The sequence below is a fragment of the Anguilla rostrata genome, chromosome 8, assembly GCF_018555375.3.
Source record: "Anguilla rostrata isolate EN2019 chromosome 8, ASM1855537v3, whole genome shotgun sequence".
In the NCBI taxonomy this organism is placed as follows: Eukaryota; Metazoa; Chordata; class Actinopteri; order Anguilliformes; family Anguillidae; genus Anguilla; species Anguilla rostrata.
Genome location: NC_057940.1, coordinates 26,237,587 through 26,256,705, shown reverse-complemented (window position 1 = coordinate 26,256,705; position 19,119 = coordinate 26,237,587). Strand labels below are relative to the sequence as shown.

Genomic DNA, 19,119 nt, shown 5'->3' with positions numbered 1-19,119 from the left:
AAAAAAGAAACTATTGAGCCATACGGTAGAGGACGGTTGAATGACCGCTAAATGAACCACTTCATTATTTCTTGAAAACATCTTGCCATCTCAGTTCATAGAATTGGACCATTTGAGTGAATGATTTTTATTAAAGCGGCATCGTTAATGGAGTCTTGTGTCTGTACAGTGAAAAACAGCCTGCTTATATTGCTGCAGAAATTACCGTTGTGTTGAAAACGCCTGGGTGATGTGTTGGGCTTACCCAATGGTGTGTCCATTTTTGTTTTCCAGGCTGGTCCTTGGGAAGCCCTTGGGGGAGGGCTGCTTTGGGCAGGTGGTGATGGGGGAAGCCCAGGGTTTGGACAAAGAGAAGCCCAACCGTTTGACCAAGGTGGCTGTCAAGATGCTGAAATGTAAGTTTTAGGTGTTGAGTCAAGTGTACCACCATCCATCCCAACAAGTCACTGTCCTCTTTGCATTTTCTCAAGGCTTGATCACCTTGTTATGTGAACTTGTCATCAAGTACTTTTCGGAAGGGAAACAATTTGTTCAGCATCAATGATATAAGGTTTGATTTGACCAAAATGCTACCAAAACGCTCAGTGCTTTACATTGAGTTAGCCTGTTGATGGCAACATGTTTTACTGTTCGTTCAGAGCTGTTTAATTCCCTCTTCTTCATTGTGATAAAGTTGTTGGGTGCACTTTGAAATCGGAATTGACAGTTGCTAATAAGCAAAGCCAAAGGGGAGTCATTCACCATGAGCGCTGATAAGCAGAAAGTGAGATTATAAAGAAGCAGATGGTGGAAATGGCCACTTCAGAGCAACCGGCCAAGTGTCAGTGGGTCTGACAAGGATAGGAAACTGCACAACTCAGTGCTGAGGCAGGAGGGAGGGGAAGCACTGAACAAACAGCAAGAGGCATCTGCCACTGGCACACGGCCACTGTACAAGCGCACCGTCCCTTTGAGAGTATAAAAAAACCAGCACAGAAATTTATGAGAAACCACGGCTTGGATGTATGACTGTCTTCATAAAAATGCATGGGGGTGTGTGTGTGTGGGGCAAGTGAGTGGGGGGGGGGGTGTGTTCCCCTAAGCTTTTTATTCGATCTGCTCTCTTTCTGATGCCAAGCACGTTCCCGCACACTTCCTGAGCTTGCTTTCCCAGAGGGGTGGAGGGTGGGGGTGGGGAGGGGGGGGGGGCGCTGGGTGGATGGCAGGACGTTTGGAAAGGAAATGGGGTCGGCCTGGCTCGGCCAGCCACCCCGGCCAGGCCTCTGCACCCTGGTGAGGCAGCGGTAAATGCAGGGGAACAGGAGCGTTCTGTGGAGCTGTGCGGGACCGGACCCAACGTCCCGCCGACAGTAAATCACAGCGCCTGAACTCTGCCTGAACCGGAGCACTTGAAAGATGGACTGTACTCTTGCTGCAGGGTCCCTGGTAGATCATCCCCGCTGATAGTTCGCTGCAGCTCTGGGAACCATTTTGTTTAAATCTTTCCATGTTTGGCTAACACTCTTGGATGGCATCATGAAAGTAGCTCATAAATTCTCTGTTGCTGGGTCAGGGGAAGGGCAAACATTTGTGTAATTTTGTCAGGGGGACTTACCTGGCCAGTTTTGAAATGCAGAAATTTTTTCAAAGATTTTCAAAACTTGTGAAAATTTTGTGCTTGATTGTGTTCATGTATATTCATCACTGGTGTAGTAACAACTGAAGTTGATTTGTGAAATTCTAGTGCTTTTTTTACCAGACGGTGTCACTGACCCTGTTGCTTTTGACCAACAGCTGATGCCACGGAGAAGGACCTGTCTGACCTCATCTCTGAGATGGAGATGATGAAGATCATCGGGAAACACAAGAACATCATCAACCTGCTGGGGGCATGCACTCAGGATGGTGAGTCAGACTGCAAGGGGTTCACTGTCCCAATATCCAGGGACAGACACCAGGCAGATAGAACAGATTAACTTACTATGACAAAGATCACCATAATTATGACAAAGTCTGTAGTATTGTACCAGGGAATTTTCATGTACTTGCGCGCTGCCAGTGTAATTGACTCAGATTTGTCTGTATGACTGAATTTTCTCGGTGTAACACGGTTTATTTGGCCTTGTTGTATGAAATTATCTGTAGGTTGCTCTGGGAAAGAGCGTCTGCTGAATTGCAAATATAACCAGACTGAGCATGATTAGTGTCATGATTCCCACAAGTTTTGAAAGGGTGGCACAGCAGGGGTGTAGTGGGGGAGCATGCCATGTGCGTATTTCCGGAACAGAACGTGTGCGATCGGAACAGTAAGTGGCTCCGACATCAGCCTCCGAGCTCCCAGCTTGAGATGACCGCAGCTGCTGGCAGCGCCGCAGTATCCTTCAAATCTTCATTGACAGCCTCTGGCTCCACGCTCTGCCTTGTAAAAGCATTAGCCTCCGCTGACCCCCCCTCAGTTAGTACTGCCTGTCCTGGCGTCACAGAGCACCAGGGCGCCTGGTCATCGTTTTACCTGTTTTCCTCATGTTTTAGGGAGCCCGTTGAGCCTCTCCTGAGGCCGGCCTGTGCTGCAGTCATTTTACCGTCGGGGCTCCCTGTCCTGTTTGCTCTTGCCCGTGCAACCGGCTCCAAATGTTTTTGGTCATTTTTATTCTCTGCACATTATGGCATCCTTCAGGAGGAAGCGGGAAATGACTCAACTATTTTCTGTCACATTAATCCACTGAAAGAATATGTCAAAATGGTACTTTTATTTGACATTTTGTGTTCTTTGGACCATCTTTCGTATTTCTTTATTACGTTATCAATCATTATTGCTTCCTCCTAGCCAATCAATGCAGAGAATAGATGATCACTGTCCCTTCTGTCGTGTAGAGAGACTTGGCTCCACGCGAAGCTGAGGCTTCTCTGTGTTCCTCCACGCAGGTCCTCTGTACGTTATTGTGGAATACGCCTCCAAAGGCAACCTGCGGGAGTACCTGCGGGCCCGCCGGCCCCCGGGCATGGAGTACTGCTACAACCCCGACCAGGTGCCCGTGGAGAACATGTCCACCAAAGACCTGGTGTCCTGCGCCTACCAGGTGGCCAGGGGCATGGAGTATCTGGCCTCCAAAAAGGTAACTCCTTCGGCGCCCGCACTTACGGCAGCCTAAAGCCGTTGTTAATCTGAACATTGGTGTTAGCAGCTCTGCTCCTGTCCTTTAATGTTTCGGTCCAGCAGGCTTGCTGGTTCTCTTGAACCCCCTAATGTTCTCAGTCTGGGGAAGAGAAGTTAATTTAGCGGAGATGTTTGGTCTCTTTGAAGCGGAAATTGCGGCCATGGCTGAGCAGCCATGTTCTGGGGAAAAGCACTGCCTCCTGCGGCCATCTTGCTGTGTTTCCAGGGTGAGCGGTCGATCTGATGTCTGTGTTTGCCTGTGCAGTGTATTCACAGAGATCTGGCTGCTCGTAACGTCCTGGTAACCGAGGACAACGTGATGAAGATTGCTGATTTTGGCCTTGCCAGAGACATTCACCACATTGATTACTACAAGAAAACCACCAACGTGAGTAGCTATTCTATTTTTTTTTATTTCAAGTCATTTGGATTCTTCATTGAAAATGAGGCTTTGCTCCTGTGGGAGCTTCTACTCTGCATCTACAGGTACCACAAGCTTGTGCCCTGTGACATTTTTTTATATTGTCAATATAATTTTGCAGTAATAGCTTTTTGGTATTGATTTTGCTAAAGAATTTTTGGGGTTACTGAAACTTCTAGTTTTCATTGTATGCATCTGGTGGTCATTATTGAAGGAACTGTAACCTTAGCTCTGAACTCTTAATTATGTAAACATGACCAGAAGATGCTTAAAACCAAATACATGATTAGAGTAAGTAGAGCAGCGCTATTCAGCTGGCTGAGATCGGCATCTGCACTGTGTCTGCATATTTCACATTAGTGGCAGAATAATGTGTAATAGCTATTTTTATTTTAAAAAGGCATCTACATATAAAAATGACATATTAATGCTATGTAATAATATAGAATGCCATGGCTCTTTTCAGGGACGCTTGCCAGTGAAGTGGATGGCTCCAGAGGCTCTGTTTGATCGGATATACACACACCAGAGTGATGTGTGAGTATTGAATACTTTCCCTAGATTGAGAAGCTTAGCGGAATTTCTATGGTATTTGTATTGTTCTTGACAGCCTGCTTCCACTTGCCTGGATTTGGAGCTCGGCCAACTCTTGGTTTTAGAATGCTCCCTAGTACATTTTAGTTTAAATTGCCTTCAGGCCATCCCAGGTGTGTCCAAGAAAGTTCAGTGAGAACGCTGCTTGAGATCGATGATGGTCATTGGTTCCACACGAAGTCTCCAGTTGGTCAGTGTGATAAAATTGTTTTTCTGTGTTCTTTGTGTTGATTGGCTGCTTCTGTGTCGCAGGTGGTCTTTCGGGGTTCTGCTGTGGGAAATCTTCACGTTGGGCGGGTCCCCCTATCCAGGTGTCCCAGTGGAGGAGCTCTTTAAGCTGCTGAAAGAGGGACACCGCATGGACAAGCCCTCCACCTGTACTCATGAGCTGTAAGAATCACCCAGCATGCCCAGGGCCCAGAAATGCATCCCTGTTCAGGGGAGGGGGGATGAGATATTTCTGTTCAGATTGATGAATCTGAATAACTTTGGCCAGCCCTGGCACCAATCCTATTTTCTCTATAGAGCATATCAGATGCAGCAGCGCTACCCAGACTTGATTTATTGTGGTTGATTTTCTGTCACTGGCATATGGCCCATCTACTTTTAATCAATTTGCCTTGCACTAGGTTGTTTGACCATCACTGTTGGGCAAGGTCTTCCTCCTCGGTTGTGCTTCTGAGAGAAGCATTTTTGGGTTTATTAAATTTTCTTTTGTTCTGGTGTACTGAGCGTATGCTCACATTACAGAACACCCCTCATTGTGCTCCTTCCCCCCCTCCCTCCCTTCTCAGGTACATGATGATGAGGGACTGCTGGCATGCCGTCCCCTCTCAGAGACCCACCTTCAAACAGCTGGTTGAGGACCTGGATCGCACCCTGGCCATGACGTCCAACCAGGTGAGGGCGTTCCCGGTAGCGCCGACCTGGGCCCCAGCCGTGAGAACTGTACCCGTCGTAGTGCTTTCATTGTGAGATTTAATGTGCCGAGGCAAGATAAGGCTAATGAATTAATGGAGCCCTTAAAGTTAATGAATTAAACATTTACGGTCCTTGCATTGGCTATCGAGTCTGATAAAACGGTGATACCGGTGATGGATTAGGCATGCAAGCCTGGACAATGGAGTGTGTTTGTAACGAATTTATTTGTTTCTGTCCTTCCCCATCGCCCTTCCCTGTCTATATCCCTGTGCCCGTTCAAGGAGTACTTGGACCTCTCGGTACCCCTGGACCAGTACTCCCCCAGCTATCCGGACACCCGCAGCTCCACGTGCTCCTCGGGGGAGGACTCGGTCTTCTCCCACGACGCCGGGGCGGAGGAGCCCTGTCTGCCCAAGTTCCCTCCACAGCCCAATGGGGTGGCCTTCAAGAAGCGCTGAATCTCGCCCCCCTCCCCACCGTCTCCACATTCCCGTCTTCGCCCCGCTGGCCTGGACCGCAGACTGTTTGGACCACGACCGCCACAGGTGCTATCTTTTGGGGTGGGTGGGGGAGAGGATTTTGCCCCGTAACCTTTGGAGCATGAGGGGGAACAAAAACAAACATTCTGCCATGCGCCTGGACTCGCATCCGTGAGCCATTTTTGTGGTTCCATGCCTTGGGCGGACATTTTTTTTCAGACACTCTGTGGTTTGACCACTGGCCTCTGAAACCAGGCTGGAGGACTTGAGGTTTCTCACTTGTTTTTTTCTTCTTCTGGCACTTTCCTTTGTGGGGGGGGTGAAACCCCCACTGGACTGCTGAAGGAAACTGGAAGACAAAGACTGATAAATGGGTGCTGGTTCGGTGGGAGAGCAACAGAAGTGAGAAAATCCCTCCTTTTTTTGTTTGTTTTTTTTTTTTTTTTTTTACTCAGAGTCTCGTCTCCCCTGCTCCCATTTCTATTTTTGTTCTTTACACAAATGACTAGTCATGCTTTTCAGGCCTAATCCATTAATGAATATCTCCAAGGCTGCCAGACAGCTTTGCTTTCGCGATGTGCAGTCTCTATGTTCAGACCAGGGCCGGCAAGCATTCTGTAAATACAGTTAGAAATTTATAAATATGAATATATATTTACACCGTACTCTTATTTTTATTATTTGTTTTTCTTTTTGTACCAGGCGACTGATGCTTTATTGTATTTTTGGAATGTTGTCTTTTGGGGGAGGGGGTTAATGGGGAAAGGAGGTAAATTTATGAGGGGGGGGGGGGCTTGCCAAGTTTTGGTGTTTGATGAAATTATGCTGAAATAATATTGGCCATGACATGGCCAGTCATGGATTGATTTTTGCCCCTCCGAGACCTGCTGCTCAAATACATATTTTATGTTCCTCTGGCTGTCATCTTGACCCTATGAGTGCTTGTATGCAATTGTAAGGACTTTTGGAAATGGCTGTCTTGCAAGGAAGCCCATGTCTCTGTGTTAATCTGTAAGCTAAAGTTTGCTGGTGGTGACAATCACAAAACTGAGATGAATGTGTTTTATACTGTAAATTCCCATTTTCCTTAACTGCTCTGATTTTGAAAGGGTGTGTGTGTGGCCAGTTATCAGCTCAACCTTTATGGACATGTATTGATGTATTATTCCTAGTGTCCCCAGCAAAAGTGCACCAGGTTAACGGTTACCGATCATTGACCGGGGAACAAAACTGTTGAACATCCACCAATAAATCTGCCAAAGCTATGGACAACGTGCGTCAGAAACTGCAGGTCACTTTAACAGCGTGTATGTGTCATGTGAAGATCTATATGATGCTGTAAATGCATGTACACCAGTTAGTGCGTTAGTTTTCAGTCGACTTGCCGAACCAAGATTCACAGAAACGCTTATGTCAACATAAAGAATTACAATAAATAAAATGTTATTGAAAAACCAAATCATTAAAGCTTTCGGAGTAAAGGAAGTATTTAATAATAAACGGGACCATAAATTTCACGACTTTGCTTGTGTTTTGTAGATGTAAATCAGAGAGGTGGTGTCGGCCATTTTAATCTCCTGCCCGTTTAGCGCAGGTTACCGGGGGCAATTAAATATGGTAATGTACTGCTGACATCAGAGCCTGCCGGCCAGCACCGAGAGGCCCGTCCAGCCGTAAACGGGTAATTTACGGCGGTGGGGACCCGTCCATCTGCGGCGCTGCTCCATCCGTCAGCCTGAGGCCCCGGGACCCGCGAGCCGATGCGTCACCTGGGCCTTTCGGCGGGACCGCGGTGTCCCTCCAGCCCGACAATGCTCCCGGTCCCCCGCCGCGATCCTGCCCCCAGCCGCAGGATTATAGGGACAAGCACGCTGGGCTTTTCCTACAGGACTGAAGGGGGAAGTGGTGAGCATCTGGGGGAACATTGCAGGCCTAATTGAGGGTTTTGTGTGTGTGCGTACGTGTATGTGTGTGTACATTTAGGGGTGTGTGTAGCTAGGCAATGTGCAGGCAGCTGCATTTTGGTCAGTTGTCAAATATGGGGGTAGGCCTGCTTTTCTTCGGAAGTGTATCTATGTGCGACTGTGCCCAAAACACAACCTTATCTTAATATTTAGTGAAACCAAGAACTAAATTCTGTAAGCAGTTGGATTGTTTTGTCCATTAAGCGTTTCCCTGAAGGATGGCTACAGTAAGCCTAATAATTCTCTAGCGTTCTTCTTGTACACAAATGACGTCTATAATCGTAGCAGTAATGGTGTTTATAATAAATAAGAAACGGTGCCCTTTGTTTTCAGTGCTGGAGTGTTCTGAGAAACAAGCCTGTTTTTTTTTTCCCAGGAAGGGGCCCTATCGCATATCCAAATTTCTTAAACGAAAGCAGAATTCTATTAATCCCTGGAAACGCGTGTTGTTAAAAAGTGACATCTGCCTACTGTAACCGCCACCGCCATTAAGCGTCACATATAAGTGTTCAATGAACTGCAGAAACTTGCGTTTATGACCAGTTAATGGTGCGTGCCTCAGACGTACGGTGCAATTAAGTGGACGGTATTATCACCTCTGACAGATGGCCCTAGGAATGGCTTGGAAGTGTGAGGTGCTTCTGGGAACTGTCTCCGTGGAACCCAAACTACCATAGACGCCCACCCACTTCCCGAGCACCGCCACCTAGTCCCTAAATGGTGCGCTCGCTCCCCGTGTCATGCATTGTAAAATGACCTTTCCTGCTCACCAATCATAAAAGCATGACTCGCGCATCTCGGTAATTGGCGTACTTGGCAGATTCCAGACATTTGTTACTGTTCGCCATGGATTTCCATCAGAGGTTGTTCTCTGAGCGATTGCTGAAGCCGTATGTTTTGCAATATGCTAAGAGTAATTGTGTCGTGTGATTCAGTAACTGCCTCCACAGCAGAAGTGAGCGTGGTGGGTGAATTCATCTTCATTTGCTTTCTTTGCACTCCGGTACTGAAGCTTTGTAACCCCCCCACCCCCTCCCCGCAAGGACTAAAAAGGTCTTGGACACTTCTCTATCAAAAAACACAATCAGCAATGTGTTGGCGCTTCATAATTCTGGATCACAAGTTCACGCAATGTAGAAATGCACTCGCAGTGTACAGTCGTTCAGTTTTCTAGGTCTGTGCTGTGCGATAACACCAAATACAAAGCAGCACTGTCCCCAGGGGAAAGTGTGCAATATGTTCTTGTGGCTTATATTGCAGAAATTAATGCCGGAGTTCTTGATTTGTTCCAGTATGACTAAAAAGGGAGGTCTTCTCAGTATGTCTTTATTAGAACTGTAGGTGGGGACTTGGCTTACTGGTACTAATGGGGATTTGTGGCTCAGGCCATCGTTCATGAAATAGCAAAGACTGAATTTTCTTCTCGAAAATGTGGAAGAATTACATTGTTAAAGTCAAACTTCCTCATTTACTTTCCAAGCTTTTTGTTGAGCAAACTGTAAAAGGTGGGGGTTTTTCCATGAAGTACTGTGTACTTGTGCATCGCCCAATGGAACTACTGGCCACAGATAGTGCTGGCCAGGCCCGGATTCGATCTGAGGCTGTGAGGCTCATCCATTCCTCACAGCGTGGTTCCTTTAACCGAATGAGCCATCCCAGCCAATTTAACATCCTAATGGGAGGTGACAGCAATTTATTGTGAGTGCTGTACCGGAGGCTATAGACTTTTCTGTTCTCTTGCGGAAGATTTGAGTGAACTGCTGGATTTGACTGACTTATTAGCCAAATGCTCCTGATTTATGGATGGTTTATGTTAGACGCCCGCGCATAGACTCTCCATTATACCTTGGCTCAGGGCGGCTCTGTTCGTGCAGACGCTTTTTCGCACTCAGTTCATTTTCTTGCCTGTCGACTCTGACAGATGACCTGCCCTTCACCCAGCCGTATTCTCGCAAGGGGCGCCGCGTTGTCAATCACAGATGGTTACTCGGCAGCGATGGGATTGGGGTGCTGGTGCAGGGGTGGGGGGGGGGTGTTTGCTTATTAAGGCCCAAAATGAAAATAGCGGTGACATCAGCCTGTTGATGTGCGCTGCTGACTGTCACTTAGCAATTGAATAGATTATTTATGGGAATGAATGGAGGGGGGAGAGTGGCTGAGTCTGGGCAGGCAGAGAGGTCTATAGTGCACTCAGGGAACCTCGCTGGACAATGAGGGCTGGACAATGAACGAATGGGCTCATGAATAACAATCCTGCCAGGTTCCATCTGCTGAGGGGACGCCAGGCCCTACCTTTCATCAGAAGTGCAGTCTCTGAGCGAGGGGTCACGCGGCGCTCCATCACAGCTTGTGTGAAACCCAACTTTATTTGGCGTGGAGCGGGGGGTGGGCAATTCCGGTCCTGCAGGGCCGGTTCGTTTGCAGGTTTTTGTTTCCACCAATTACGCCTGGCTAAATGAGCTAATTGGCTGTCCGTGCCAACGCTGGTTCGGTCATTGGTTAGGTCACGGTAAAAGGCTTCATATCGGGACACAAGAACAGTCTTCCGCTGTCATTCATGCACTTACCAAGAAATGTAGCTGAAATGTCAGATGGTGTAAATGTTAGGGTTGCTTAAGTAATTGAGGCCAAAAGTTGGAATGAAAACCAGAAACCGATACGGCCCTCTTTGCCCACCTCTAGTGTAGATCAATTTTATGGCGGGGAATATGCCACTGCATTTAGCTGTGTAGGCTTTCAAAGTGTAATTTTATTGTGTTGTAATTTGCCTATAATACACAAGCTGCAGATTTCATAAAAAAATTCCCAGGAGAGGTTGTAAGAATGGATATTGTGTGAAAGAATGTTGTAAGCTTTCTCTCCCCTCTATAATTTTCAGCAGTGTTTGCTTATTCCATTTTAGATCACCCCTCCTCCTCCGCCTTCACTATTGTCTATTACAACTTTGGCCAAGAAGAAGAGTTATGAGAGTTCTGTGGAAATTTTTGTGTTTTTTGTTTTCTGTGGTTCTAGCGGTTCTCGTCTTTGTGCTTGTTTTTGCGGAGTTCCTTATTTTTGTTGGGAGGCTTGTATGTAAATCTGGTAAACAACAAGCTTTGCTTCTGCCAGCCCTCTTAGCCTTTTAGTTCTCTCTCTCACACACTCATAACTCATGACTTGTCAACTTGTTTGAAAACCGTTATGATGTGTCATAGTCTTGCAATGAAATCCAATTTTTTTGTTTAGTTTATTTTTTTACTCAAAACATTTCTTAGCTTATTTGAGCCCAAGAAGACGGGTGACTCATTGTTCCTGTCATTTATTTCCACTTGTGGCTTAGGCTAGAAAAATAATATGAAGGCGTAAATATGAAGTGTCAGGACAGGGCACCAGAGCTGCCAGCAGGAGTGCTGCTCAGTGAAGCTGATAGGATGCTGAGATGAGGATGACAGCGGAGGAGGAAGACGGGGTGCTGGCCTCCTGCTCTTCATGCGGGGGCCCGGAGCCCCCGTCTGTGGGATCGCTGTGCCTCTGACAGGTGCCCTCTGCGGACTCCTGCTCACTGGGGCGGAGCTGACAGGCGGGGGCAAGCAAAGGGCAGGGGCTGTCACTCAAACTAGGGGCATTGTCTCCTCTCTTTGCTGTCTCACTCCCTGGCACCCAGAATAGGGTTGGGGGGTTTATCTACATAATCGTGGAGGCACGTCGCGCGCGTGCCAACCCTGTCATCAGCAAGCCGTGGCCCTAAAACGGCGCGGCGATAACGTCCCCGTCCTAAGGACCCGGAGAGAAAGACCCAGTGCCGCATTTGGAGGTAACCGTCAACTCACTCTGAACTTTCAAGGGCTTGTTTCACAGAGGGCCAAGGGAGAGCTTCAACTTCACCCTCCTCTGTTTCAGATGCGCAAGATGGACCTTCAGTTTCATCTGTCCTTCCATCTGCCCTCAGTGAGACTAGGGAAGACAGAAGCCCCATATAAGGCCTGTCCACTGCATGACATTGGCAGCTAGTTACTCTGATGGGCAAGAGGAGTCCGCATTGTAAATCATGTTTTTTATACAGCCACGATCAGCTTGAACCATGATAATGTAATAATACAGCTACGGCAGCTCATAAAAGGCAGCCTTTTTTTTCTTTTATTGGACGTCAATAAATCAAAAAGGGGAACCGAACACTGAAATGTTTGTTGTGATTTATGATATTTATGGTTTATGGTTTTCACCTAAGGGAGAGTCTGGCTTTCCCTGGGGTATTCCCCACTTCTTTAATTTATATTTCATTTTGGAACATTTTACCCTTGTATGCCTTGAATTACAGGTCCCCGTCTGAGATACCAAATTTTTTGGTTCCTGTTATGTGTTTCCCAAGAAGGCAGAAATACCCTTCAACCACAGTTTGACAATGAGCGGAATGTTAGCAGCTTGAACTTTGGTATTGTTCCAGTACATATTTGCTGCATCCTGTCTGTGGTATTATGCTTTCCCAGATTTGCAGAAGTGCTTCTGCTCGACCAACCTGTAATAAAGGTTTGTTTGTGCAAGGCGTGAACAAAAATGATTTTATGAAAAAAGGTATGCAGACAGAGTTTTTTTTTAGAATAGAAATAATTGTTTTCAGTGATGGTGCTTTCCCACAAAACAGAGACGACCATATGGGAGTACGGCAAGTGCCTTTCAGGATGAAAAATTTTAACTTTTCCCCAAGTTCCACAGTACTTTCCTTTCACTATGTGTGAGCTATTCCCCTGAGGTAGATGAGAATATTTAGAGCCGAATTATTGCTCGCTAGCTTCCTTCTTCCCACCTCTGTATTGTCCACTTGCTGTAACCCAAAAAACTTTTAAACAGGAAAACTATTTTTCTGTGTCATTTTTCCTGTCTGTGGGTACCCTATAAGCTATAATGCATTTCAGTACAATTTCTTATAGAAGTTTAGCCAATTTCTCATGCTCCCATTAAATCTAGTGTTTTATAAACCTATACAACTGCATTTAAACAACATTATAAGTGCCTTGCAGGTGCATTTTGTTACTCTCTACCATCAGCTAATGTGGGGAACAAGCTTATATTTTCTGTTATGCACCTGGTATCTCATTAGCTCTTTTATTACATTTAGCCCTTAGCGCTTACCCCCGCCCTAACCCCTTCCCAAAATCCATTCTTAAGACTTTACGTAATTGCAAAGAATTTGCTAAGGAAATGCTTGTACTTACGAATGTAATTGCTGTGCATTTATAGTGCATTTAAGATCCAATTGAAGCATGACCCAAGGTTATCATTACATCGTTTTCCCAGTCTGCTAAGACCAGGCGACACCGAAGGTCCTTCTTGAAATCCCATTTGAAATCAGACCTTGTGCAGACCATCCGAGTGCCCCCCCCCCCCCCTCATTAATCAGTGCCCCGACCGCGCTGACAGTGACGGACATGCGCGTTGACCTTCCCCCGTCTCCTGCAGGTGTTTCACTTCCCTGGGGAGGGAATGCCATCAATCAGATGGAACGCTCCGGAAACAACCCCCCCCCCCAGGTGGGGTGGCTTCTCCAGGCCTCATCTGCTTGCTTGGCTTGGAATCGCTGGAATGAACAGAGAGAGAAGGGGCGGTTGTCGTACCTCCCTCTGCAGAGTTGCTTCTCAGAGGGTTCAAAGAGGAGGCTTATGGGAGGTGAGGTCCATTCTCGTATTTTACCTCGGGACGCAATCAATACAGCTGATGGGAAACACACCATTACATGCCTACTATTGTCAGTATTAGCATGCCTAATGGCTGCAGGGAGAGTGGAGGCAAAGCATGTTTGCACACGTATGACAGGCAGAATTAATTACTGGACACGGAGTGAACTACGGGCAAATTAAACGCGGTTGGCTCTGTGTTTCTCTTGTGTCGGTCCTTGTTAAGCAATCAGCTTGGGTCTGAACCTCAACGGCAGTGCTAATTTGTCAGTCTCCCGGTAACGTTAGCCGAGAACTGAACCCACCATATGGCCACTGGCTAAACCCTAAAACCCAATTTTCCTTATGTTTCTTTGTAAAGCGTCTTTGTGACAGTTCTCTGTAAACAGTGCTATTCAAGTAAAATAGGTTTGACTTGATTTGATTTAACATACCCACTCGGACTCCAAAGAGATGCTTAAATAACGTTAGTGCTGTAAACTAATACTCCAATAATACTAGAAAGAGGACAGTGTGTAAAAGTCCTGGCTAATCAGATTTAATTGGACCAATATATTTGTCAAAGTGATCAAGCAAGAAGCTTTGAGAGGGATTTGACATATAAGTTTTTGGCGGCTTCTGTATCTGTCCCTTCTTATTTTGATCAAACCTGACACATTTTTCATTTATTTGTGTCCCCAGTCGGTACAGGTAAAGATATGCTCTCGGCTAAAATGGATGAATGTCGTCCTTCGAGGAATGTATCTTCCAATTATTGTTCTAGACAGTATATAGAAACTCTTTTGGCCTTTAGACCATGATTTGATCGTTTATCAAGCTGTCTACTGGTAGAGTGATGAAAAAGCTGTCATACTACGAGACGTCATGAGATTTGACTCCAGGTCACACGCAGCAGAGCTCCACTCCAATAGGCTGAGTTCAGAACCAAGGACACTACTGGCAGCGCTGAACACCCGGGCTGTTCACTTGATTGAATTGGAGAGTTTTCATAGCTCCTCTAGCTCCACAGGCAACACAGGCAACCTTGCTGAAAATGTAATTAACTCAGGGTAATAGCTTCCTCGTTTTCCATCTGCTCACGGTGGAGCGGTGAAGGGTAGCTCATGAATACCCCGCCGTCTGCACCGAGAGCGCGTTTTAGAGGATGTTAAATAAGGCGACCTGCTCCAGGTGTGGGGAGGAATTGGCGCGGCAGAATGGGAGGAGGGGGCGGGGGAGTGTGGGGGAGGGGGGGTGGTGGTTTAATGGACTCTTCTGGAAAGGAGCAGGAGGGAGTGGAGGAGCGCAGGGAGAGGAGGTGGAGGTGGGCCGATTGTCGGGGGCGTAAAACGATCGCAGGAAGGCGATGTCGGCCGACGTGCTGGCGCAGCGTCCCCACAATGCAGCCACCGCCTGCGGGCCCGAGCTCCGCCCGTTTCTCCCCCCGACGGATCGGCTTTCCTCCACAGGTGGATTCCACACCAGCTCCTCCCCTCGGCCGCCCTCAGGCTAGGCCACTCGATCCAGGGCTGTCAGGCTCCCTATCAGTCAGGATTAACTACACTGCCAAGCCTTGATTTCACCCCCGCTGGGCTAGAGGAAGCCCACAAGAAAAAAAGAACATACACTTTCAAATTCCAACAAGTACATAACCCGTCTTTTATGACTGTATTTCTGACTGTGTTGCTGTGGGGCACTGCTTCATGTCCCAGCACAGTCTGCTGTTATTTCCTCAAGACTAAAACAGCTGTGAATTTTTTTTTAAAAAAAGGCTTATTGGATGTAATAAGTGTTGATGGAAAACCGAATGTGATTTGTGTGTGTAGACCCGGGTGCTGGATGTAAAACTGTACATTCTATGCTTCTGTACACAGTTTATAGCGGGCAGTCGGGAGCTGTAAATCTCTCTGCGCCCGACGTCGGGTCCAAGCGGAAGAGAAGTGTGGTTTTGGACGCGGCTGTGTTAGCGAAGCGGGCACTCCCATGCTTGGCTCCCCCGCTCACCGCACAGGCAGTCCGTTCATGATGTCCCGTAACTCCCACGCGTTCACCACGGCCCCTTGGCCAGCCAGCTTATTGCTCTACCAGCAGTGAGAACAGGCCGGTCTCCGCTGTTGACCCTAGTGCTGGGACGTGAATGCAAGGGCAGGCCTGCAGGATCATGTCTGGAAGCGTAGAGAAGATCCATAAAGCCGTTTTACTCTTCGAACTTTCATTGGCTGGAAAAAATATCAAACCAGTTTCTGAAATTATCATTATTAAATTAAATTATTAAATAGAGCAACCTTTTCTGCAAAAACATGTTCTGAATGACAATAATTTAGAAAATACAGACGCATGTAAACAGCAAAACTGAAAATTTGATGTAGTCTCTTCATTTTTTTCAGAACTGTCTCTCAAAATCTCCCTAATCCAAATATTTATATATCCAGAAATATTTATATGATTATATATGTAGGATATAATATAGTTGTGAGTATGTATCACAGCAATAAAATATTCTGTCCAACATTTGCCCCCTTCCAAAATTATCCCACTTAATTTGCTTTTGGGTGCAAGCCAACAATTCACTGTATCTAATCTTAACATTCCTCTTGTTGCAGGATGTTTACACAGTTATCATTGGAGGAGAGCTATTTCAGTTCAGATTATTGCAAATCAGCAAATAAGCAGCCTAATTTTAATTTTAAAGTATAAATATTTAGTTTTTGGCAGCTTCACCTACAACAATCACAGTGGGGGAAAAAAGTAACGATCTTGTTACCAAATATAGCTTTATTTTGTCAAATGTTGCATGATTTCCCTGCCTAATATGCACTTTGTTAGCTTTTGGTTTAAAAAGCCACCAGAAGCCAAGCTAGTACAAAGGCCAGAGGCTCTAGCCTGATAGTAATGAACAAAGGCCATTTTTGAGACAGCTGATATATGGATTGACATGCAAATGACATACCGTGTCTGCACAGAGGCTCATTAGTGTGATATAAACAGAATATTTCAAAGATGACGAACGGTCGTAAAGCGGGTTATTGATCCGAACGCAGCCGTGCCGTGGCTGCCGTCCCTCCCTCGAAAGTATCTGCTCAATAGTAATGGAGTCGCAGATCCCCGTGGACACGGTTACCCACCGAAGGAGTCGAGCCTGCCTCGGTGCAGGCCAGTTAATAAAACGGTCTGATTCATATGCTGTCGGTGAAAGTGATTGTGAGTGACGGCGTTGCTCTCTCTCCAGACAAGCGGGCAGTGAGCGTATGAATCAAAGAGGGGCGACTGCACGTGGACATTTAATCCTATCAATTACCCATGAGCCATATGCCTCCTTACTCAGAATAATTGAATTGTGTCTGAAACATGATTGCTCGACATAGTTTACATATGGTTCTGTTTAGGCTTAAGCGTATTACATATGAGCGAGGCTATGGGGGGAAAAGGCCTGCGTTGTTCTTTTGGGAAGGGATTTAATGAATGAAGGATTAATACTGTATGGTCAAAGGTAGAATTCTCTTTGCCGTAATGAACAGATGTACAGATGACATGCATTTCCCCATGGCATAATCAGCTGGGTGGTCGGTCCTCATCCATCAGTATATTACCCATTCCCTATAGGAAAACCTCCAGCACCCTTTAAATATAGATTAATTCCTGTTTGCCCTTGATTCAGTTGAAAGAGGGAAACTTGAGCCAGCTGTTGAATCCTGGGATTGATGTGTGATCCTGTCCTCAGGTGATTAGAGGTGAATCGATTGGCAGATTTCTATCAACGTTTGCACGAGTTTGCTCATCTCCAACCAGGTAGCCTTAGAGACATTATATTTCTGCAAATGACATTACTCTGCTTGGCCAGTGCTGAGCAGCCTGTGGCTCCCTGTGTCTGGTTTGGACATCTTCCGCTAAGAGGTCTGAGTTCTGTCTGTCGACACTGGCATTCAGCGTTATTATTACTGCTGTCACTACTGGTTCCTATGACTGACATCTCTATCGGAGGTAACTATACTGTACTAGTTCTCACAAGTCATTGTAGAGTTTAAAAGGTATTTAAGAACACTTACTGCTCTGAAACGTTTGAGAAAGTACAGAACATACAGTTAAGTGGGACACATCATGCTTTCTACTTTTCTTTCCATATTGGTACAAAGAAAGCTAGTTTACTGCACAGCAAAAAACTGAAGAGTGAGCAAAGACAGAGAGTGTCTTTCAAGCCACAAAGCCTTGGACTGAGACATGGGTTTGGAAGCTGAACTGAAGAGACATTTTTAAACGGAAGCCAGTGGGTGACGTACAACGGGAGCGCTCCAAACCTCTCTGGGGACCCACACGTAACAAGCCAGGTATGAAAGCCATCATTGATCACAGTCCAGCACCCAGGTGGGTGGCTGAACGGCTCTGATTTAGTGTGTCTTAGCACAGGAAGTGAAGCCGCAGGGCTGGGAGAGGGGGAGCTGTGTGTTGCCCGCCCAGCTCCATTCAACCCAGTTAGTCTTCTCTTCCCAAGTTTGCTGTTTGAGGGGAGATGGATGGGTCTTTTCATTCCTTATTTTGTTGGCTTGGCAGTTATTTTGGAACAGTGAAGCTTGTGTGCACTTTCCAAAAAGGCAGCTGTTAATGTTAGACCAGCAAAGGCCGTGCTGGCAGAACTGAGGCTTGTGGAAGCGTATGTTCTGTGGGTCTCCCTTTTTGTTTCTACCCCATTAAATACATTGAGTATATAGTTGTGTGACGATGTGCCCTGCCTTGTATTCTGTTAATGGGTTAATGAATGAGAATTCGCTGTTATTTCCACCATTTAAAAAAAGAAAGTGACACTGTTCAGAGCTTTTTTAGCCTGTAGCTTACTTTTTAAAAATAAATATAATTACACGTAAAAGGTTAAACAAGCGTTCCAATCTTTTCCACCTGACCTCATTCAATTTAATTAGCAACAGCGGATCAAGGCACTAAAGGATTATTTAACATCGTCGATTTCTTTGGATAACAAGGAGGGCTGTGCCATAATGAGAAAACCGTATGCGTACAGAGGGTGTAGTATTCATAAATGGTTAGCAGAGGGCGCCATTGCAGTACTTTTAATAACCTTCAGCCACGTTTGATTGATACTGAAGCAAAAGAATAACAACATGTTTATGTACATGAACAAAAAATATTTTGTGGCTATAGCATTTTGTGTAATACCAACAACAATGGCAATCATAAAAGCACAGTCACCATAAAAATTATTTTCTATGGTTTTTGTGAGGAATGTGTACTCAGATTTATGTCAGTTTTTTTCACTCACTTTTTTTGCCAATTTGTAAACACAGCAATTTTATTGTTAGCTGCCATCATTTGAAAATTTGTGAGGGCTATTTAAAAAGAACACCATGCACATCAGTACTTTGGCTGCTGTGTAACCATTTTACAAATTCCATGATGACACCAAAACCTCCTTTTTATTAACTGCAGCTTTCAGCTCAGCATATGCATGTAGAGTACATTAGGGTTAATCTCTTTGTATGTTGATGTGAAAATGGTTAAGGTTTACAGTAAGAATATAGAACTCTGAAGTCCAAACTATCTCCACAATAATTTCCATATTGACAGCAAGGAAAATGTAGATTACATTACATTACATCTATTTATACAGCTGGACATATCCTTTCAAGATTTTTTGATTATGTATGATTGCCTATATGCATTTTTCAGAAGTGGCAGAAGGACACAAACAATTACTATGCAGAAATCCGACCAAAATTTGGCATTTGGCTCCACTAAACGTCTGCCAGTACAATATTTTTGTGCCGGCAACAGAAACATTAGCGCTAGCACTTGTTATGTTTGTGGTGCATTCTGTTTGCTCTCATTTATTATACATATCTGTAACTTTTAAAGTTCCAAGTCGTGTAAGGAAAGCTTTGTTAAGATCAAACGGGTTGCTGTCACCCGGGGTGTAGATGTCATGGACAACATGTTTGTTCTTCTCTCTTTGAGTCTGAGTGCATCT

The 19,119-nt window shown here is 45.7% G+C and overlaps 1 protein-coding gene across 7 annotated transcripts in view; it reads left to right on the top strand.

Moving 5' to 3' along the window:
• The window catches only part of fgfr1a (fibroblast growth factor receptor 1a), a 46,856-nt gene extending 39,788 nt beyond the window's left edge, over window positions 1-7,068 (top strand). For all 7 annotated transcript variants that reach the window (XM_064347369.1, XM_064347368.1, XM_064347373.1 and 4 more), the window contains 8 exons: window positions 274-395; window positions 1,774-1,884; window positions 2,905-3,095; window positions 3,402-3,524; window positions 4,024-4,094; window positions 4,404-4,541; window positions 4,946-5,051; window positions 5,354-7,068. In XM_064347369.1, the coding sequence (XP_064203439.1) occupies window positions 274-395; window positions 1,774-1,884; window positions 2,905-3,095; window positions 3,402-3,524; window positions 4,024-4,094; window positions 4,404-4,541; window positions 4,946-5,051; window positions 5,354-5,530 (1,039 nt within the window). In that variant the 3' untranslated portion in view covers window positions 5,531-7,068. The remainder of the gene's footprint in view (window positions 1-273; window positions 396-1,773; window positions 1,885-2,904; window positions 3,096-3,401; window positions 3,525-4,023; window positions 4,095-4,403; window positions 4,542-4,945; window positions 5,052-5,353) is intronic.
• The last annotated feature ends 12,051 nt before the right edge of the window (window positions 7,069-19,119 follow it).